General features: G+C 52.1%; 1 protein-coding gene across 4 annotated transcripts; it reads right to left on the reverse strand.

Annotated features, from left to right (window-relative positions):
* Positions 1-220: 220 nt before the first annotated feature.
* ZNF250 (zinc finger protein 250) lies at positions 221-22654 on the reverse strand. 4 transcript variants are annotated; one of them, XM_019937292.3, is made up of 7 exons: positions 17547-20132; positions 16674-16902; positions 16407-16501; positions 16079-16205; positions 15859-15972; positions 14133-14195; positions 221-6287 (listed from the first exon to the last, which is right to left on the reverse strand). In XM_019937292.3, the coding sequence occupies exons 1-7, from the start codon at positions 17793-17795 to the stop codon at positions 4963-4965; spliced, it is 2202 nt and encodes a 733-aa protein (XP_019792851.2). In that variant the 5' UTR covers positions 17796-20132; the 3' UTR covers positions 221-4962. The 4 variants fall into 4 exon arrangements, with proteins under 4 accessions (XP_019792851.2, XP_019792854.1, XP_019792853.1 ...); XM_019937295.2 differs by lacking the exons at positions 16674-16902; positions 17547-20132 and adding an exon at positions 22123-22654 and having other exon boundaries at positions 16407-16467; XM_019937294.3 differs by lacking the exons at positions 16674-16902; positions 17547-20132 and adding an exon at positions 22123-22654.
* Between the last annotated feature and the right edge of the window lie 490 nt (positions 22655-23144).

Here is a 23144-nt window from a genome sequence, read left to right on the forward strand (position 1 = left end):
AGTGCTGCTATGAGCATAGGGGTGCATGTATCTTTTTAGATTAGTTTTGTCTGTATATATTCCCAGGAGTAGGATTGCTGGATATGATAGTTCTATGTTTAGTTTTCTGAGGAATCTCCATGCTGTTCTCCATAGTGGTTGTACCAGTTTACATTCCCACCAGCAGTGTAGGAGGGTTCCCTTTTCTCCACACCCTCTCCAGTATTTGTTATTTGTAGACTTTTTTTTTTTTTTGGTAGACTTTTTAATAATGGCCATTCTGACTGGTGTGAGGTGGTACCTCATTGTAGTTTTGATTTGCATTTCTCTAATAATTGGCGATGTTGTGCATTTTATCACGTGGCTGTTGGCCATCTGTATTTCCTCTTTGAAAAAATGTCTGTTTAGGTTTTCTGCCCACTTTTTAACTGGGTTGTTTTTTGTTGTTGTTGAGTTGTATGAGCTGTTTGTACATTTTAGAAATTAAGCCCTTGTCATTTGTTTGTAAACATTTTCTCCCACTCTGTACATTGTCTTTTTGTTTTGCTTATGGTTTCCTTTGCTGTGCAAAAGTTTGTAAGTTTGATTAGGTCCCATTTGTTTATTTTTGTTTTTATTTCTATTTCCTTGGGAGACTGACTGCCTCAGGTACGATTTGTCAGGCAATGTTTTGCCTATGTACTCTTCCATGAGTTTTATGGTGTCATGTCTTATGTTTAAGACTTTAAGCCATTTTGAGTTTGTTTATGGTGAGAGTGTTCTAACTTCATTGATATACATGCATCCAACTTTCCCAACACCACTTGCTGAAGAGACTGTTTTTTTTTTCTTTTACCATTGTATATTCTTGCCTCCTTTGTCAAAGATTAATTGACCATGGGTGTGTGGGCCTATTTCTGGGCTATTCTGTTCCATTGACTCATATGTTGGTTTTTGTGCCAATACCACAGTTTTGATTACTGTAGCTTTGTACTGAGTTGGCCAAAAAGTTCAGGTTTTTCCGTAAGATGTTACAGAAAAACCCGAACGAACTTTTTGGCCAACCCAATAGTATTGTCTCAAATCTGGGACGGTTATGCTTCCTGCTTTATTCTTTTTTATAAATTTATTTATTAATTTATTTTTGGCTGCATTGGGTCTTCGTTGCTGCAACTTGTGTCCCCTGCATTGGCAGACGGATTCTTAACCACTGCGCCACCAGGGAAGTCCCCTGCTTTGTTCTTTTTCCTCAGGATTTCTTTGGCAATTCTGGGTATTTTATAGTTCCATATGAATTTTAGGATTATCACTTCTAGAAGTTTTTGTGTGGAGTCTTTAGGGTCTTCTACATATTTAGTTGGTGAAAAAGTGCCTTTGGCTTTTAAGTAAAAATAAAAGACACACTTTTAATTTTCACCAAGAATTTTATTGAACAACGTATTCACTCTTTTGTTCTACCTTCCGCCATTTTTCAGGCAACTTCATAATTCCATCTTCCCAAAACTTTTTTTAAAAAATATTTATTTATTTAATTTATTTACCTTTGGCTGTGTTGGGTCTTTGTTGCTGCATGTGGGCTTTCTCTAGTTGCGGCGAGCAGGGGCTACTCTTTGTTGTGGTGCGCAGGCTTCTCATTGTGGTGGCTTCTCTTGTTGCAGAGCATGGGCTCTAGGCGTGTGGGCTTCAGTGGTTGTGGAATGCAGGCTCAGTAGTGGCTCCCGGGCTCTAGAGCACAGGCTCACCAGTTGTGGTGCACGGGCCTAGTTGCTCCGCGGCATGCGGGATCTTCCCGGACCAGGGCTTGAACCGTGTCCCCTGCATTGGCAGGCGGATTCTTAACCACTGCGCCACCAGGGAAGCTCCCACAAAACTTTTTGAGCAAAGAACTGTTCCGGGTGCCTTTTACAGTCTTCCAGGGAGTTGAAATTTTTTCCATTAAGAGAATTTTGTAAAGACCTAAATAAATGGAAATCCAAAGGTGCAATGTCTGGTGAATATGGCGGATGAATCAGAACTTCCCAGCCAAGTTGTAGTAGTTTTTGCCTGGTCATCAAAGAAACTAGTGGTCTTGCATTATCCTGATGGAAGATTATGCGTTTTCTGTTTACTAATTCCAGATGTTTTTCAATGAGTGCTGCTTTCATTTGGTCTAATTGGGATCAGTACTTGTTGGAATTAATCATTTGGTTTTCCGGAAGGAGCTCATAAAAGAGGACTCCCTTCCAATCCATATACACAACATCACCTTCTTTGGATGAAGACTGGCCTTTGGTGTGGCTGGTGATGGTGCATTTCTCTTGCCCCACGATCTCTTCCATTTCACATTATTGTACAGTATCCACTTTTCAATCACCCATCACAATTTGTTTTAAAAATGGAACATTTTCATTATGTTTAAGTAGAGAATTGCATGGGAAATACGGTCAAGAAGATTTTCTCTGCTTATGTGGAATGCAAACATCAAAGTGATGAACATAACCAAGCTGGTGCAAGTGATTTTCAACGCTTGATCTGGATATTTTGAGTATGTTGGCTATCTCCTGTGTGGTATAATATTGACTGTTCTCAATTAATGTTCTCTTTTTGATCACTATCAACTTCAACTGGTCTACCCGACCACGGAGCATCATCCAGCGAGAAATCTCCAGTACCAGACTTTGCAAACCACTTTTGACACGTTCGGTCCGTCACAGCACCTTCTCCATACACTGCACAAATCTTTTTTTGCATTTAGGTTGTGTTTTTACCTTTTTTGAAATAATAAAGCATAATATGCTGAAAATGTTGCTCTTTTTCTTCCATCTTCAATATTAAAATGGCTACACAGAAATTCAAGAGTTTTGATACGTCTTTTTTTAAATGCATGCTGATATGACAGCTGTCACATACAGGCTAACAAAATTGTTTTTAATGAAGTTAAAGACAATTAAGTGCTACTGAGCCATCTTAAAGAAAGAGCCGAATGAACATTTTGGCCCACCCAGTAGTATTCAGATCATCTGCAAATGATGGCAACTTTACCTCTTCCCTTCCAATTTGGATGACTTTTATTTCTTTTTCTTGTCTGATTGCTGTGGCGAGGACTTCCAGTACTATGTTGAATAGAGGTGGTGAGAGTGGGCCGCATTGTCTTGGAACATGACTGTTTCTTACTCTGACTTCCACACAATTAGGAATTGTGTCCTGAGTAGTGGTGGGCTCAGCTGAGTAGCACTGGGAGTCGGATGCCAGTCATGGACTGAGTCAAAAAGTTTGGTAGCTTTCCTGTGATCTCAGTTCCTCTCTCATGTTACACCTGAGTGATGTAAGCTCCTCTCAGCAGTGCCTGCAGAGAGGGGAAAACAAGCTTTCACCTGCATCAGTGATTGCTGTGGACCTAAGGATCAACACTCTAGGACTTCCCTGGTGGCACAGTGGTTAAGAATCCACCTGCCAATGCAGGGGACAAGGGTTCGAGCCCTGGTCTGGGAAGATCCCACATGCTGTGGAGCAACAAAGCCCGTGCGCCACAACTACTGAACCTGTGCTATAGAGCCCAAGAACTACAGCTGCTGAGCCCGTGTGCCACAACTAACGAAGGCCGTGCGCCTGGTGCCTGTGCTCTGCAATGAGAAGCCCGCGCACCAGAACTAGAGAAAAGCACACGTGCAGCAACGAAGACACAACACAGCCAAAAAAAAAAAAAAAGTGATCAACACTCTGGTCCTTGATTTTTCCTGAGAAGCTGATATGTTCTCAATAGAGAGAAAAAACTTTTAAAAATTATGAATAAACTAGATTACAGTATACGACAGTGAATACTAGACTCTCTTGGAACTAGGAGTAAAAAATGAAAGAAAACCCTCAGTCATAGCAAAAGAAATATCAGAAAGATTAAACAAAAAGCTATTTGAGAATTTTGTTTTAAAAGTATATGCCAGGGGCTTCCCTGGTGGCGCAGTGGTTGAGAGTCCGCCTGCCGATGCAGGGGACGCGGGTTCGTGCCCCGGTCCGGGAGGATCCCACATGCCGCAGAGCGGCTGGGCCAGTGAGCCATGGCCGCTGAGCCTGTGCATCCGGAGCCTGTGCTCCGCAGCAGGAGAGGCCGCAGCAGTGAGAGGCCCGCATACCGCAAAAAAAAAAAAAAAAAAAAAGTATGTGCCGAAGAACTGTCTTTTTAGTAACACTATTTTTGGGAAACACCATAGTGTATAAAGAGGCACCCACGTGGTGTAGCAGCTGTAAGGTCTGGGCTCTGAGTGTGAAGAGGCCTCCTAAGCCTACATGGGCCCAGAAGCCCAAGACATCCCATGATTTCTGTGCACAGGTTTTGAGGAAAAGATCCATTTTTGAGTTGAATCTTCACTAATAAGTAAGTTAGGACCTCCCTTCTGATCTTGAAAAGTTAAAGGAGTAGATAAAGGGTTTTCTAAATTTACATAATTTCTCACTAATTAATCTTTAGAGTCCCGCCCCCCCACCCCCCCGCCACCCGGTTTTCATACAAAACAAGTGGTTCCACACACACAGGATTTTCAGCCATAATACATTACGACACTTAGTGACAATCTTTTTTATGTCATTTTATCCACACAGTATTGTAGTGCTTAACAGAATACTGAAAATATCGTCCAACATTCTAATTTTAAGTGCAATACTCAGAACAGTTGTTGAGTTTAGGAAAAAGGCATATAATGTTCTAAGAAAAAACCCTCTATTTGGAGTGTGAGGAAGTTTTACTGTGACAGTAACTTCCTTTACTTCCTCACTTCTAATAAACTAACGTTAAATAATGAATTGTAACTGTCTTCACCAAAATTCTCTACAATTGTGTAATTACTCTGCAGTGTAACCTCAAGAAGTTGAGAGAAAAAAATGAGGCATCCTCTGAAGTTCTTCCAGAGACATGTCAGTACTTCCCTTCTCAGTGATACTTGGTGACGCTGACGGGCACCTCCCTTGGACTGGAGGCTTCCTGGGGCCGGGTGCCCAAGTTCCCAAGTGCAGGTTCGCGTGCGGCCAAGGTCACAGCTTCCTGTGTACCTTCTGGTGCTGGATCAGGTGGCCGTGCTGGTTAAAGGCGCGGCCGCACTCCCCACATTCATAGGGCCTCTCGCCTGTGTGGATGCGTTGGTGCTGCACGAGCACCGAGTACTGGCTGAAGGCCTTGCCGCAGCGGCTACACTCATAGGGCCTCTCGCCTGTGTGGGTCCTCAGGTGCACGATCAGCGTGGCCTTCAGGCTGAAGGCCTTGTCGCACTGTGCACAGCGGAATGGCCTCTCACCCGTGTGGACCCGCTGGTGCTGGACCAGGGACCTGCGGGCACTGAAGGCGTGGCCACACTCGCTGCACACGTAGGGCTTTTCGCCGGTGTGGACCCGCTGGTGCTGGGTCAGGTGGGAGTGCTGCACGAAGGCCTTGCCGCATGCGTAGCAGCCATAGGGCTTCTCCTCGGTGTGGATACGTTCGTGGTTCAGGAGGGTGGAGCGGTGCCGGAAGGCCTTGCCGCACTCGCTGCACTCATAGGGCTTCTCGCCTGTGTGCACGCTGTGGTGCTGGATGAGGACGGAGCGGTCGCTGAAGGCGCGGCCACACTCGCCGCAGGCGTAGGGCTTCTCCCCGGTGTGGACCCGCTGGTGCTGGAGCAGCGTCCTCTTCACGCTGAAGGCGCGGCCACACTCCGCGCACGCGTGCGGCTTCTCCCCGGTGTGCACCCGCCGGTGGCTGCGCAGCACAGTGCTGTGGTTGAAGGCCTTGCCGCACACGCCGCACACGTAGGGCCTCTCCCCGGTGTGGATGCGCTGGTGCTGGAGCAGGTGGGAGAGCTGTGTGAAGGCCTTGCGACACTCGAGACACTCATGTGGCTTCTCCCCCGTGTGGATCTTGTGATGCTGAGCCAGATCTGAGCTCACTCGAAAGGCCTTTCCACACTCGTGACACGCGTAGGGCTTCTCGCCCGTGTGGATCCTCCTGTGCTTGCTGAGGACCGAGCTCTGGCTGAAGGCCTTGCCGCACACGCCGCACACGTAGGGCCTCTCCCCGGTGTGGGTTCTCTGGTGCTGGAGGAGGTGGGAGCTCCGCCCAAAGCACTTCCCGCACTCCACGCACCGGTAGGGTCTCTCCCCGCCAGGAACGGCTGGTCGCTGAGCGACAGGCATGCCCTGACTCAAGGCCCGGCCTTCAGGGGGGCCGGCGTGGCTGGGACTCAGACAGAAGCTCTCCTCGGGCTCGCAGCTTCCCTGGTCACTCCACTCGGCTGGCGTTTTCCTCAGAGCCGTTGGTGCTTCCTGTGAAGTGAGCGGCCTCAGACTCAAGGCTCTGCTCTGGTCCCGCTCCGTGTTTTCACAGCCTGAAAAAACAGAACCAAAGTGAGTGTGTTAAATGCACTTGAAACTGCAGAGCAATTGCCGCCCTGAAGGCGCTTCACTGGAGCAGGGAGGCCCCTGAATGCCCGTGGCTGAGAAGCCACCAGCAGGTGGCACAAAAGGTGCCCAGGCCAACCGTGTGGCTGGAGAGAAGGCCGGCTCCAGTCCGAGGGCCCCTGTGAGGGGCACACGAGGTCAGAGCCCACTGCCACCCCAGCCCCGCCCTCCCTGGAGTGTCCAGAGGCCATTGGAGGTGGAATCGAGGCAGGACCACACCTAGGACCGTGGTGGGTGGGAAGGGGGCTGCTAGGGAGATGCGTGAGCACTGCGTGCGTGTCCAGAAGACTGCTTCCTGGGGGACAAGACAGGGCTTTCAGGTGTCAGTGAGGGTGGCAGAGAACGCCAGGGGATGTTTCTACAGTCAGGTCAGGGGCTCTGTAGGCTGAGTGGGCGGAGCAGGGGGTGCCAAGGACATTTTTTTAAATCTCGGAGACAGAGCCGCTGAACTGACATCACCAGGAGACAGGACTGTCCTGGAGGACGGCCTGCTCAGAGCAATGTCCATCAAGGACACTCAGCAGGTGGAGCTGGCCCGAGGCAGGGCTGTGACGGCACGAGATGGGGGACAGGACGGAGCCAGTTCTCCCACGATCCTCCCAGTGGCCATCTCAGCACGCACTGTGCTGCTGCCTCTAGCTTCCCAAAGGCCTCGCTGGGGACAGTGTTAATAACGGCGGTCACTGAGGGACATGCCAGCGTGAGAAGCCCCGGGGGCCGAGGAAGATCCGAGGAGGGAACTCTCACTCCCTTGCCACACAGGACACTCCTGGGGCCTGTGACAGGTGCCAGGGCCGGCAGCCCTTGGGGAAAGCAGACTGACAAATGCTATCCCAGAAACACCAGGAGATCACGAGCTAGAATGGCACCAATGTGCGTGCCCGTGGTGCCTGCCTCTCCCTCCCCTCCTCTGGGACTTCTCAGCTCAGGGGACCTGCATTCTGCTTCACAGTGAAGACCCAGAAGCCCCTCCCTGCCTGAATCTGGTGGTTAAAGGTCTTTCTGGAGTTTCTGATTAGGAAGCATACTGAATGGCAACCAGGCATGTTGTCACCAAACTGCTTTTTCTGTAGTAAGAATATTTTCAAGTCCCATCAGCTTTTCTTTTCTTTTCTTTTTTGGTGGTAACAGCATTATTGAGATATAAGTTTTACTTTTTAATTCACTCAGAACTTGGTTTGAAAAGACAGGGCTCCCTCAAACCCCAACCAGGACCCTTGGAAAATAATGGGCTCGGAACCCAAGCAGTCCCTCCACCAAGCAAGGGAGCTTCTAAGGTAGTCTTTGACTGAAGTGTTTGGAAAGAGATTTGTGCCAACGGGGTCAACATGTGCTTGATTTGACCTGTGATGTCTTGTGACATCCAGGAAATGGTTACCTTGGAGGGACTTAGACATACCAAACGCTAATACTTCTTGCAAAAGGATGGAGGCAGGGGCTTCCCTGGTGGCACAGTGGTTGAGAATCCGCCTGCCAATGCCGGGGACACGGGTTCCAGCCCTGGTCCGGGAAGATCCCACATGCCGCGGAGCAACTAAGCCCGTGCGCCACAACTACTGAAGCCTGCGTGCCTAGCGCCTGTGCTCCACAACAAGAGAAGCCACTGCAACGAGAAGCCCGCGCACCGCAGTGGAGAGTAGCCCCGGCTCGCCGCAACTAGAGAAAGCCCGTGGGCAGCAACGAAGACCCAACGCAGTCAAAAGTAAACATAAATGGGCTTCCCTGGTGGCGCAGTGGTTGGGAGTCCGCCTGCCGATGCAGGGGACACGGGTTCGTGCCCCGGTCCGGGAAGATCCCACATGCCGCGGAGCGGCTGGGCCCGTGAGCCATGGCCGCTGAGCCTGTGCATCTGGAGCCTGTGCTCTGCAACGGGAGAGGCCACAACAGTGAGAGGCCCGCATACCACACACACACAAAAAAATAATAAAATAAATTTATTTTAAAAAACCCCAAAAAACATTAAAAAAAAAAAAAAAAGGATGGTGGCAGCCCGACTGCAGCAAACCCTCAGCAGAGGGTCATCTTGGAAGAGGCAGGACCAGGGCTGGGGAGACTTACCCAAAGCTCCTTAAAGAAGTCACACTGAGGGCGAGGGGCCCCCACAGTGGTGTAGAGGCTGGGGCCCCACCCCGAGCTTCAGCTGCCCCCGACACGGGGACATCCTGGCTTCCCCACCCACACTGCTCTCCAGGGCTCAGGTGGGTGTCTGCCTGCAGCCAGGCCACTTCATCTGGAGGGGCCACCAGCACATCCGCATCCAAAGTCCAGAAGGGAGCCTGGCTCCTCCCCCTGCAGCCGGGGGCCTTCAGGACCCACGCCTCTCTTCTGATTCCCTTGTTTTCTGGCCGCACCATGTGCCACGTGGGATCTTAGTTCCCTGGCCAGGGATCAAACCTGCACCCCCCGCATTGGAAGCGTGGAGTCTTAACCACTGGACCGCCAGGGAAGCCCCTCTTCTGTTCTTCTCTTCCTCTTCCAACCCCAGTGTCCAAGCCCTTGTTCCTGTTGCCAAACAGTCACCGCCCTCTGCTTCCAAGCACTGCCTCTTCATCAGAGACAGTGGGGGCCCCTCCCCGGGACCCTCAGAAGAACACAACCTCAATCTGGCAAAGTCTCGTGACTGCACTGACCAATCCAGCTGTGATTCCCATGTTCTTCTACCATTAATGTCGTTATTGTATTATTTAAGACAACACGTATTATTATATCATTTTGTTAACGGCTTTCCCCCAGGGGCTAGAAACCTGGAAAGAGCATCTCTTCCACCCCGACAGAAAGAAAAAGCCAGACAATCTACAAAATCTTAACTTTTCTGAATTCATCACAGAACTAATGTCACAATAATAACCAACTGAGCTGAAATCTAGGGAAAGACAGGTGCTTGGAGACAGGTGTGTGGGGTGGCCCACGGCTGAAGGGAGGGTGAGAGGAAGATGGAAGGCAGGGCCACCACACAAGAGGCTCGGAGACTCCAGCTAAAACTTCAACAGATTGACAAAGAGCCCCTGGGAGCATGGACACGAGGGCGCAGCTCCATGGACCGCCCCTGGGGGTAGGAGCACAGGGAGCCTCCCTTGGGGGTTCAGGTCTGAAAGGGGGGGAGCCTTCTCTACAGAACAAAAGTTGTGAGTCACTGGGGGAGGGTAAGCAAACTTGACACTCTGGGGACAGATGAAAATCAGGGCTGGGGGAAGGGAAGACTACCCTGTGCTTGGGGGGTGGGGTGGGCAAGGGGCAGGAAACGACCCTGGGCCCAGACAGTTAGAACCTCCTTCAGCTGGGGGAGGGCTGAGCCCAAGGACCGACCAGGACAGCAGGGGTGGCTCCATCCCTGCTTCCCCAAGTCTAACAAGTGCTGAGCAACAAGCCACAGCAGGCTACTGCGGGCGGAGGAAGCCTCTGAGGTACAGAGACACCCGGGAGACTGAGCGCCCCCGCCCTGCACGAGGAAGTGCCTGTGGAATCTGCATCTGGTGGCGCCCTGAAGGCAACTATGGGCACAAAAGAACCCTGCCCAGCTCCTGACTGAACTGACTCTGCCTTTCACACTAAGTTGAGCAGGAGAGGCTGTGCTTCCAGACAGACAGTTTGCCTCTTTCGCTGTCCCATGAGTGATGGCTGCCATTCAATAAAAAAGTAAGAGATACCAAAAAAGAGAAGGTTGTGTGAGTGCATGCACATGCGTGCGCGCACACACACACACACACACACACACAATCAAGACACTAAGCGGCAATACGCCAGGCTCAGAGGTGACCCGTGTGTTGGAACTGCATGGGGACCTGCATGATCAGACACAAGACACAGCGACAGAGGTAAAGGATGCCTTTGATGTGCTCCTCATTAGACTCAACCCAGCTGAGGAAACGACCAGGGAGCTTATAGATAGGTCAACAGAAATTATTCAAACTGAAACACAAAGAGAAAAATGAACAGTACACAATAAAAACAACACTAAACAGAGCTGTGGGTCAATACTGAACAGCCCAACTTGCACATTGTTAGAATCCCAGGAGAAGACAGAGGACAAGGAAGTAAAACATCTGAAAAGATAATGGCTGGGATTTTTCCAACAATAACGGATGATATCAAAACACAGATCCAAGATCAAAGAAACATAAACATGTTTCCTATTCAAACTCCTAAAAACCAAAGAGAAGGAGAAAATCTTAGACGCAGCTACAGGGAAAAAAAACCACAGAGAACACAGAGGAACGAAAGTAAGAAATACAGCAGACTCGTCATCAGAGACCTTCACGTCAGAAGACAATGCACGGACATCCTTCGAGTGCTGAGAGGAAAACACTTGTGAATTTACAACTCTGTGCCCAGCAAAAAATACCTTTCAAAAAAAAAAGATAATTTTTTGAAAAGAAAGAAACCAATGGACAGAGTTTCCAACCATGAAATCCACATTAATGTTAAAGGAAGTTCTTCATGGGGAAAAAATATACCTGACAGAAACTTGGAATCGCACAAAGAAATGACGGTTTTTGGAAATGGTTAAAATGAAGGTAAATTTTTATAAAAGACTATGAAAAAGTTTGCTAAGTCACTCTAAAAGGCAACTGTCTAAAGCAAAAACAGTAGTTACGTATTGTGGTTTTACAACATATATAAAACTTAGGACAGTATCATAAAATTGGGGAAGAAGGAACAAGGAAGTTGTTAAGGACTAAAAATTTGTGTCCTCCCAAATTCGTATTCTGAAGCCCTAACCCCCAGTGTGATGGTATTTGGAGGTGGAGCCTTTGGGAAGTGCTTAGGGCTAGTTGAGGTCATCAGGGCAGGCCACAGTGATGAGAACAGTGTCCTTATGTCTCCTCAGGCACAGAGAGTCAAGTGAACACACAGCAAGAAAGTGGCCGCCTGCACAGTTGCTAAGACTCCACGCTCCCAATGCAGGGGGCCTGGGTTCAATCCTTGATCAGGGAACTAGATCCCACATGCATGCCACAACTAAGGAGCCCATGTGCTGCAACTAAGGAGCTGGCAAGCTGCAACCAAGGAGCTGGCAAGCCACAACTAAGACCTGGTGCAAATAAATAAATAAATATTGAAAGAAAGGGAAGGGAGGGAAGAGAGGGGAGGGAAGGAAGAGAGGGGAGGGAGGGGAGGGAGGGGAGGAAGGGAGGGAGGGGAGGGAGGGAGGAAGGAAGGGAGGAAGGAAGGGAGGAAGGGAGGGAGGGAGGGAGGAAGGGAGGGAGGGAGGAAGGAAGGAAGGAAGGAAGGAAGGGAGGGAGGGAGGGAGGGAGGGAGGGAGGGGGGAAGGAAGGAAGGACAGTCTGTCAGTCAGTCTGCCTTTGGCCCCTGCTTCTCTCTATGCGATGTGTCTTTTTCTCTGGCTGCCTTTAAAATGTTCTTTGTCACCAGTTGTCAACATTTAATCATGATGTGGTTTAGTGTAATTTTATTCATGTTTATTATGCATAGGGTCCCTTGAGCTTCTTAGATTTCTGAGTTTATAATTTTCATCAAATTTGGAAAAACTTCAACTGTTACTTCTTCAAATATTTTTCCTGCTTTGTTCCCATCAATGATATATATCAGGCTATTTCAGGTTCTCCCACAGCTCACCGATATTCTTCAATCTTTTTTAGCCTTTGTCCTGTTTCCTTTTCAAAAGTTTCCATGCCTTTGTTTTCAAGTTCACTAATCCTTTCTTCTGCAATGTTTAATCTGCCACTGATTTTACTCAGTGAATTTTTCATCTCATCGTTGTTTTCATCTTTAGAAATTAGATTTGGGTTTAAAAAAAATAATCTTCCATGCCTCTACCTAATACACTATTTCCTGTAGCTCCCTGAACATATGGAATTTATTCTGTTTTAATATCCTTGTCTCCCAATTCTATCATCCCTGTCATTTCTGGTCAGTTTCACTTGACTGGTTCTTCTTCTAATCATGGCTGTATTTTCTTGCTTCTTGTTATCTCTGGTTAGATGCTGGACATCATGGATTTCCCCTTGCTTGGTGCTGGATACTTCTGAATTTTTATAAACATTATTGAGCTTTGTTCTAATATGTGGCTAAGTTACTTGGAAACTGTATGGTTCTTGCCTTTCAACTCTGTTCAGTCTGACCAGGGCAGTGTTTAAGGTTATTTCCCCCCAATTAGTGAGGCAAGACCCTACTCAGTACTCTACCTGATGATGCCTTGTGAGTTACAAGGTTTTCCACTCTTGCTGGTGGGAAGAGACAGTGTTCCCAGCCTTGTGTGAGCACTGGGAACTGTATTTATTAGCTTACAGTTCTGTAGGCCACGATTCTGTATGGCGGGGATGGGTTCTCTGCTCAGGGTATCACAAGGCTGAGCTAAAGTGTCAGCCAGTCTGAAATCCTGTGTGAAGGCTCAGCTCTTTTTTATTGTTGGCAGCATTTAGCTCCTTGGAGCTGCAGGGCCGAGGCGACCATTTCCCTGCTGGATGCTGCCTGGGGGTCACTCTCTGCTCCTACCTGCATCTTTAAGGCAGCAATGATGCATCAAATCCATCTGCTTTAAAAAAATTTTTTTTAATTAATAAATTTATTTTTGGCCACACAGAGCAGCTTGTGGGATCTTAGTTCCCTGACCAGGGACTGAACCTGGGCCAAGGCAGTGAAAGTGCTGAGTCCTAACCACTGGACTGCCAGGGAATTCCCTCCTCCTGCTTTGAATTTGACTTGTCTCTGACCTCCAGACCCAGATTTAGCGCATTCTCTGTTCCTTAAAGGCAACAGTGCCATTTCACATAACCTAATCATAAAACACATAACCACAGTCCTGCGGATTATGCAGGGCATGTATAGCAGGGATCAGAGGGCAGGGATCCTGGGGCTGTCTCAGTTGGCTTGGTGTCCTCACAAAATATCATAGACTGGGGGGCTCAAACCACAGGAGGCTGGGAAGCCCAAGATCAAGGTGCCAGCAAGGTAGATTTCATTCTGAGGCCTCTTCTGTTGGCTTGCAGGCGGCTGCCACCCTCCCATCTGGCCTCTCCGTTGGTTCTCTTCTATTAGAACCTGTTCAAGTTTTGTGCCCATTTTTCTTATTGGGTGTTTCTTCATATTTTATTCTCTTCAGAGCAATTTATTTATTAAGTGTGCACTGTACTCATAAATGGTAACGGTATTTGATAGGTTCTTCATTTAAATATCTGAATTCACTGTCATCTGTTTAATAAGATTTTTACATGTTCTTAAAAACTTATACTATGTTTTTTTTTAAGCAGAAAACAAGTTTTAGTTCTTTTTTTTTCACTTATGAGCCTCATCATCACAGAGTAAAGCTGGTAGGTCAAAGAAATAATTACTCATTTGCATGGAAAAGTATCATTTCTAATGTTTGAAGCTTCCTGAATGGGTGGCTTCTGGCCTGATGCCAGAGTAACAAGACAAGAAAGACGACTTTAATGGTGAAGAATAATTGAACATTTCAGGAGGTAACTCCCTCCATCATCCATGGCACAAACACAGCGCACAACAGACCCAGGCTGCCGTGAATGCGGGGATGGGCTGCCTCTTGCCCCACACTCTCAGGATGGCAGCTTCATCGTTGTTTCAAGTGTACAGCAACAACAAGACAAATAAAGGGGAAAAAGCAAGTCCACCGAAACCAATTTTTTAATTTAACCCCCCCACCGGCATTCTGTAGAGACTGTGTGTGCTGTGTAATGAGAACACACACGCTGCATCACAGCAGCCTGGGAACCTCCTCGTGTTCTTGTGAACCACGAGCCAGACACGTCAGGGGTTTTGTACTGGATCGAAAAGAAGATGAGACACACACTCACCCCAGGGACAGGACGTGCTGTCTTGTTGCACACAAGCTGTCATGTGGTCATACGTGAAGTTGTCTGCAAAAGGAACAGAGAGTTGAAGGGACAACAAAACCAATGCCTCTCCCAAGAGTGGAAAATCCTCTCATTTGCTGTTACAAGACGAAAGTGCAATTCATTGGGTTAAGACAGCAGGGCCAGGCAGGCGCACACGCTTCTCCCTTTGAGGAGCCGCCGGGCGAGGCTGAGGCACATGGTGGCGGCCCGGGCTGCAGCAGGCAGCTCCTGCTCTGTGCACACCCCTCATCTCTCAGACCCCGTCCTCTGGGGCCTGCGGGTGGGGGGCAGAGTGAGCAGGTGCTTCTGTGCGAAAGCTTCTCTCTCCAACCCACCATGCTCTTGGAGAACGGCGGTCTCTTTGGCATCAGATCTGAAGGGCACTCGTCTTAAGACCTCCATCAGGTGAAAGCACAGCTGGTCCACCAGGGACCCAGGTCTGGTTGGGGGCAGCTGTTTTCTTGCCCCCTGCAGCTGCAGTCAAAGATTTGCTCAACATGATGCTGTGCCTTTTCTACATTCCCTGGAAAATCGCATTCCTCCGGGTCCAGTGAAGTCACTGCTCCTCTGAGGATACCTGATTCTGCGGGTCAGTAAGAGGCGGGCTGTCTGTAACACCTGGTGCCCCTCCACACAGTACCTAGAGACCTGGAGTGGAGCAGCCATGGGATTGGTGCCGTGCTGTCCTCACAGCCAGAGGGGCCACGTCCTGCAGGGCAGGCTGGCTGAGGTTCCCTGAGACTCCTGTCCTTGTCCTTCACTGGATGTCGCCCACCCCCACCCCGCCCTAAAGCAACTGCTGGCCACTGCCCTCAGGACTGGACGCATCTGCCAGCACCCTCCCTTCTACACTTTCCTCCATAAAGTCTGGTACTTCGTCTGTTAGATTAACTACTGGACACATCACCTCTCTGATGCTGCTGTAAATGTTATCTTTAAGAAAATCACATTTTTAAAAAAGTTTTTTTCTCTTTTGCTGCTGTACCTATATGAGATGGTGGATGTTACCGAAACTCATGGTGGTTATCATTTCACAACATATTTAAGTCAGATCATTATGCGCTACACCTTCAACTTGTAACGTCATGTCAATTATATCTCAATAAAACTAGAAAAAAAAATCATACCTTTGGTGTTGATAAATAGAAATAAAACTGATTCTGTACCTAGCAAACTCTCTTGTGAATTCTAGTCAATCTTACAAGAGAAAATCATATGATTTTCAACGACTTCTTTCCAGTTCTGTAGCTTCAACCCTGTTGCTGTGTTCCGTCTGTCCTGCCTTATTCTGGGTGGGACGGCCGGACGGCGCCACGTGGCCGTGGATGGTAGGCTCCCCATCTCAAATAGCCCCGGCCCCACTACCTACCAGGTTAAGAAACTTCCTTTCTACACTGAGGGTGCTTCCTTCTTCCCTCAACCAACCAGGTATCCCTCAAACTCTGGATGTCCCATCAGAACGGGGACCGGCAGGGGCCCGGGCACCATGGGTGCTCTCCCTGCTCTGCCTGGGCCCAACCCACCACCAGGCTGCACTCGCCTCTGTGCTCACTCCCTGCCTGGCCCCACCTGCCCGCAGGGTCCCTCTGCCAAATCAGACCCCAGGAGGAAGCCACTCCGGCCACCTCCCATCAGCACTCGCAGGTGCTCAGCCCTTGGTGCAGGAAGGCGGCTCCCCACTCACCTGAGCGGCCAGTGCCCAGGCCCCGGCGCCCCTCATTTCCCTGTTTGTCCAGGACCCACGGCTCCTCTCCTCGCTCCAGCTGCGAGATCACCTCGGGCTTGGATCCTGGAATTCCTGCTCATGGGGAGGGAAGGCCTTTTGTCTACACAGCATCTGTGAGCACCCTAACCCCGCCCTGGGCAGAGCACACAGACAGACGAGGCCTGCAGAGGGGCCTTACCCACGGAGACCACGTTCCCGTAGGTTTCCATCATCACATGTCGGTAGAGGCCCCGCTGAGCAGGGCCCAGGCGGTCCCACTCCTCCTGGGAGAGGAGCACGGCCACGTCCTCGAAGGTCACCTTGGCCTGGAATGACAGGGGCTGCTGCAGGTCGACTGAGTGTCTCCATCCGAGATGAGGTGGGTGCAAGCAGCATGGGGGTGTGGGGATAGGCTCAGGGATGCGGGGCAGTGACAGGAAGGGGCCGCAGCATCCAGGATGCAGTGATGCTTAGGCTGCCACCAGGAGCCCCCGGCGTGGCGCTGCGCGGGCCTCGGGGTAACTCACCTGGGGCACCGCCGGTGGCGGCAGGAGCCTGGCCGCTGCCATCACCTGGTCCCTGGGGTATCTGAGGAAGATGGAAATCGGAGGAGCCTGTGGGACTGAGGAAGAGCAGGGAGCACATGACGGGCCCAGCTGGGCCCCCCGTGAACTCTGACTCCAGTCCCAGAGCTGCACAGATGGACCCCGAGCTCTCGGGCCCAGGAAGGTCCCACCTGAGACACCTGGGGACGCGGTGCACCCCTAGGGCAGTGGGCCGTCTGCCCAGCTCACCTGGCACGGCCTGCAGTGCGCGCACAGGCCCGGGTGAGCGCGTCCTCACAGGAGCCAAGCTGTCATCCAGGGAGGCACCGGGCCTGGCTGCCTCCAGAGAGGCTGGGCGTGCACAGTCCTGCCAGGGCCGCACTCCTGTGGGGACCCCATGCCAGGCCCTCCTGTGGCCCACCGATGCCCTGGCCACGCCTGTTCCTGCCCCGGTGGCGGCTCCAGCGGGGGTTGGGTTCTGGTGGGAGTCCAGAGTGACCCAGGGATTTGGTTTGAGCACCTGACAGGGAGGCCCGACGGTGGGCAGGTTCTGGGGAAATGCCAGGCCAAGTAAGCTATCTGTCACCCCCCAACTGCCACACAGAAGTGGGGACCAAGAGCTCCCCTGGCAGGGCGATGGGGCTGACATCACCTGGAGGCCGAGGCGGGTCCGCAACAGGGACACAGAAGCCCAGCAGGCAGATTGCTCGGGGAAAAACGACGCAAGAATGAGGTCAGCCCCCTCAGGCAGGCAGCTCACCAAGCAGGACGCCTCACCTCACACTGTGGGCCTCTGGGGGAGCATGTCAGGGAGCCCCCACCTCACTTTCTTTGTGAAACGTCCAGTGGATGAGTACGTTTACCACAACTTTCAGGAAAATACACACTGAACTCCTGACCGTGGCTGCCTCTGGGGAGCAGAAGCCTTGGCGGAGAGAGGCTGGCCCTCCCCGCCCACCCCTCCGTCCACCAGAAACGCCCACTCCCCCAAAACGTGTGTGCGTGCGTGTCTGCGCGTGTAAAGGCAACACGACTCTAATTAGAATTTCAACCGGAGGCTTCGATTAGAATGCAAGGAGTGAATAAAAGTACCCCAGAATTCACCCGAAAACGGGTACCGACCTTTGGTAACGGCACAGCTCTGGTCCTCTGGGAACCCAGCAGAGGTGGACAGTCATTTGCACTACGGGCTGACCATACCCGGCCACAGGCGCCCCATTCACAGCCTCCCCAGTGGGTGCTGGTGGCCGGCCACGAGGCCGTGGGCCAGGCCAGCTCCTGCCCGAGCCCGTGCCTGTGACCTGAGCTGCTGCCCGCCGCACAGGCCTGAACCTGGGCCGCGGCAGCACCGTCCTGTCCTGCCCCCGCCATGGGAACACAGTGACTGTTCTCGGCTCCAAGGCCACCCCCAGCCCGCCCCTACACCGTTCCTGGGGTGCTCAACCCTGCCCGGGCCCCTTGGCTGGGGTGGCTCCTGCCCCTCGGCTGGTGCTTGGCCATGTCACCCTGTCGCCGAGGCCCCTCCTCTCACCGAGGTCCTCTGCCTCGTCGCTCTCACACCCCCCTTCCTGCCCCAGCAGAGCAGCCAGTGGCTCAATGTTTGCTGAATAAGTGTATGAAATTACAGGAGCAATGAGACCACACTCCCCGCTTCAGAACAGCAACAAGTGCAAGGCGAACATCTGCTGCCGGCAGCAATGGGGAAGCGGAGTTTCTGATAGGCTCTTTCTCAGGCGGGAAAGTCACCTGGTATATTTAGATGCAGCAGATACATCCGTAGGCAGTGCACACCCTCCTGGGAGGGACGAGAGACCAGGAGGGGAGGGGGCAGAGCACAATCCTTAAAGAACACACAGATGTCAGATATGACAAAAACTGGTTAGAACCAACCACGCCCAAGACGGCGGAAGACTCGCCCCCCAGAGCCTCATTATATGCTCACTGTAGTACATCAGCTAAATGACACACCCACGGGCCCCACAGTTCCGAGACCCCTGCCCTTCCCCTGAAAAAGCTGGAACAACCCTCCTACTAGTTAGCCTATGAAACTAGCCGGCCCATAAAAAGTAACCACCCCGTATTCCAGGGCCGCTCTCGCCTTTTGAGACGGACCACATTCTGAGGAATGCGTACCTCTCTAAATAATTCCACTTCTCACCCATCACTTTGCCTCTTACTATGAATTCCTTCTGCGCTGAGACATAGAGCAGGGGTCCCCAACCCCCAGGCCGCAGACGGGTACCGGACCGGGTCGCACAGCATCACCTGCCTCTCCCCATCGCTGGCGTTACCGCCTGAACCACCCCCCCCACCCTGTCCGTGGAAAAACTGTCTCCCACGAAACCGGCTCCTGGTGCCAAAAAGGTTAGGGACCGCCGACATACACAGCCTGAGCTTCATTAAGTCCTGAGCCTAGGTGTGTGGTTTCAATTAAAAGTAAGCTCGAGGCTCGTCCCCTGAGCTCGAATCCCACGTGAGTCGTGCGGCTTCAGAAGCAGAGGCTTCAGGATGGTGCCGCTGCCAAAGCCACAGTCCTTCCACACACCAGTCCGGCACCTGCTAAGACCACGACTCAGACTGCACCCGGTGGACAGACGGGTCGGGTCGGCCAAAGCATGGCATGTGGAGTGTGTCCACGATGCTCCTGTTTCACAATGACCTCGGGGCCACGAGGGGGTGTGAGCCCTTGTCCACACCAGTAAGACAGAGAGATGACACACCTCCTCTCAGGTGAGAGCACTTGACTAAGCCTCACGTCGCCCGATGGGATTAACTCAAACCCAGCGGGCCTGAGGCACAGAGGGGCGGAGAGGGAGAAGGCGACAAGATTCCCACCTGCGGTGAGTCCCAGAGAAGCACAAAAGCAAAAGGCCTCTACCTAGGATGGCCTCTGCCTAGGATGACCTCTGCAAACTGCCAAAGGGAAAAAGTGTGAAGTATCCTGAAGTATGCTTGTTGCTCTGGTCTGAATGTCCGTGTCCCCCAAATGTATATGTCTGTGTTGAAATCCTAATGCCCAATGTGAGGGTGTTATGAGGTGGGGCCTTTGGGAGTGCTTCGGTCATGAAGGTGGAGTCCCCCTGATAAGAGACCCCACAGAGCTCCCTTGCCCCTTCCTCCACGGGAGGACACAGGAAGTCTGCAGCCAGGAAGAGGGCCTCACCCGCCCCTGCTGGCCCCCTGACCTCGGACATCCGGCCTCCTCACTGTGAGAAGTCAATGTCTGTTGTTTTCATAGGCTGCCCTGTGTGTGGTGCTTTGTTGTAGCAGGACAAATGGAATAAGACACTTACATCCTGATAAAAAATAAAGAAAACAAATTTAAAAAGTGCTACTAACTAGTTTTTCATTTTTTTTGCCCTTTGGTAGATAAGGTCTGGGTCTCCTGGAACAAGTCTGTGCCAGATGCAAAGACGTGCAGAAAGCACTGCAGGCTGCTAACAGACACCACAGGCAGGACACAGCCACCCGGGCACCGAACCTGGCTTTCACCAGGCCACCCCCGCCGCGATGCCCAGAGCTCCAGGCATCAGGAAGGGCGAACAGGTGGGCAGGACAAGTCCTGGTTAGATGGTCCCCAGAGCCGGAATCACCACCACCAAGGGTCAGAACTGGCTCTGAGGAGCTGCCTAAGGAGGCAACGCCGCCCCCAACACAGCGGCAAGTACAAAAAGCACCCGCCCCGGGGGTGCCCGCAACAGTGACCCACCCACCCACCCACCCACGGGTCATCGTCGTTCTTCAGATGCAGGAATTTCGTTTTTTGGAACTCCCGCCAAGGAATAACCCAAACAAACCAGAACAGGCCAACATTCCCTGCAGCAGTGGCCACACTGCAGTGAGACCTCCGAGTGAGGTCTGGCTCGGGCGGTGACTAAGGGACAGGAAGTAAAAACGGGACTGCAGAGACGCAAAGAGCTTAGGACTTAACGTTTGTTATTATTTTGTTTTGTAAGCTAAGCTTTAGTAACTTACCGCTCTTGCTGGAACTGCTGATGATCTTGATGTAAAAGAGCCTTCCTTCCAAAGACCCCGCCCTCAGTGACAGGCATGACAGGCACACTCCCAGTCCCAGAGTCGCCCCCCTCATCCTCACCGTCCTCACCCCCAGGTTTTCCTGCTGGAAGGCCTGCCCCCTCCTTCTTTAACTCCACGGAGCCCCACCCTCCAGGGTGGAATCACCTTCCAAAGAGGCACTTCTGAGCCACCCGTTAAGCCCAAAGCGCAACCCTGCAACCTTCGGAAGTAAACGATCACAAACATGCATCCACGCGGATAGCTTTCCTACACACCAGCAACACGGAGTTGGGAAATACACAGCGAAAAAGGTTCTACTCACAGATGGCAACAAGAAACAAGGTTAAAATAAACCTTAGAAATGTGATGCTAATTCTGCCCACTGTATCCACAAAGCCGTGGTGCCGAGAGCCAAGCGGGCCTGGACTAGAAGGGGCAGAGCAGGGCCACGTCTATAAACAAACGGATCCCGGGGAAGATGGTCCAGTAACCGGCACTTGGACAAGGGGTCTAAACTTAGATCTTTGCACAAGGCTCAACTTATCTCCCAGAAAGCTAAGCAAAAGCAGAGATTAAAAAAATACGACAAAAAAACAAAAAACAAAACAAAAGACAGGAAAAAAATGAGATCATTTCATATCATATACTGAAAGCATTCGGCTAATGAATGAATAAGAGATAAATTTTTAAATTAATCATAAAAAGAACCTGAATAAAGTCTGGGGGGCAGAGATCCACAGATCTGCCGCATGAAAATCAAAACCTTTGCACATCAAAGCACCACGAATCCTAGAAATGGGCCCAAGACTTGGGAGAACTTAACACGTGACAAAGGTGATTTTCCAAATCAATGGAGAAATGAATTATTCAGTAGGCTGTGTCAGAAATAAGCTGGATTCCCAACTTGCCCCACACCAAAATGATTCCAGATGGAGCCAACATTTCACAAGTACCAGAGAAAAACAAGAATTTATTTAAAAACTAATCTTGGAATAGGGAAAGCCCTTTAAAACACAGCACAAAGCCAAAAGCCTCGAGGGTAAGTATCTGACCATTAAACACTCGAAATCTTCCATCTCAAAACGGAACAAAACACCATAACCGGAGTCAAATGACAATTTGAGAAGACACGTAGGTTAAAGAACCGAGCTGATGAGAAAGGAAACGCCAAGGGCAGCGCACACCGAGGGCTCGGCTGAAAAGGCGGCACGCCGTCTCCCGCTGAAGCGCCCCGGCAAGCTTCCAGCAGGCAGACACCCGCGGACTCTGGGAAAGGCTGGTCGCGCTCACGAAAAAGGGCTTTTACAAAGTAACCGGGAAACGAGCCTCGATGGAAAATGGAGGCGGGAGGGGAACTCGGGAGGAAGCACTTTTCCCAGAGAGACGCCAAGGCCGCCGGGACGCTGAGAGCGACCCCCGCGGACAGCGGTCCCGCGACCCCGGCCCTCCCCCGGGCGCCGCGAGAGGCTGGAGCTCGCGGGGTCGAGGACCACCCGCTGGGCAGGGCTCGCCTTTCGCGGGAGCGGGGAGGGAGGGCCCGGCGGAGGCGAGAGTGGGGCGGGGCTCGGAGTGCGCCTGGAGAGGGCAGCGGGCGCTTGTGGGAAGCGCCCGGCCGCGAGGAGGGTCCCGGCCCCCCGCCGCGCGAGCAGAGGTTCCCTGTGCTGCCCGCGCCCCGACTCACCGTCCCTGTCGCAGCCTCACGCGCAGAAGCGGCCGCCCGCACCTCACTCAGACAAAGGGGACACCCCGCCCCGTCTGCGCACCCGCCAATCCCGGAGCGCCCCGCCTCCCAGGGCTCCCCGCCCACGCCTCCCAGGCAACCACTCCTAGAGCGCGACACTTCCCAGTCCGCCGCGGGCCCCGCCTTCCCTGCCCGGCGCCTTTCTCCTGACTGACGCCTGAGACTCGCGCTCCGCAGCCATCGAGAGACGCTGGCTCCACCGCGCCTAGAGAGGCCACGCCGCGTCCGGGCCTCCCAAGGCCGCACTTCCGGCGTGGGCCCCTTACTGCTGGCCCTGGCAGGCCTGCTGGCGGCCTGCCGTCCCGGCCGGGCCCCGCCCTGCTGCAGCCGGTGTCACCCCGCCGAGGCGGGGACTGGCACGGGCTGGCGGTGGTCGTCGTGTGTGGCGGCGACCGCCTCCCCATCCCCCTGCGCTGGTTTTTGCGCACTTCGGGGGCGGCGCGCGGTCCGGGGCTGGAGCGTCCGAGGACGACGCTGTGGCCGACGGGGAGGACTAGCGCGGGCGGAAGGAAGAGGTGGTCATCGCTGCTTCCTACCGCACCCGCTGGCCCCCCCAAGGACGGGCTGGTGTCCTTCCAAGTGGCACGTTGGCTGAGGCTAGGGAAGAGCTCGGCAGGCTGGGAGGACTGGCCAGGCTGAGCCGGTGCCCCGACTGCGGGGCAGGAGAAGTGGTCTGGGGAGAGGCCTCAGGCTGGAAGTCGGGGAGGATGTGGCAGTAATCCTCTGGGTAGCAGGCGCCGGCATCAGGGGCAGGGTTCCCACTCCGCGGAGAGTGAGGTCAGCTTCCCACGGGGAACTCGTTTAGCACGCACACCCCCGTGGGGCAGAGTCCCCTCTGCCACGGGACTGAAGCTCAGGACCAAGGTCGTCCGATTTGGCTCTACTATTGGACCGTCCCAGGTGGTTTTGGCCAGTTGCCAGTGTTAACCTAATTAAACAAGGAGGCCGTAAGGTTGCAGTGG

The sequence above is a fragment of the Tursiops truncatus genome, chromosome 17 (genome assembly GCF_011762595.2).
Source record: "Tursiops truncatus isolate mTurTru1 chromosome 17, mTurTru1.mat.Y, whole genome shotgun sequence".
NCBI classification, from domain to species: Eukaryota; Metazoa; Chordata; class Mammalia; order Artiodactyla; family Delphinidae; genus Tursiops; species Tursiops truncatus.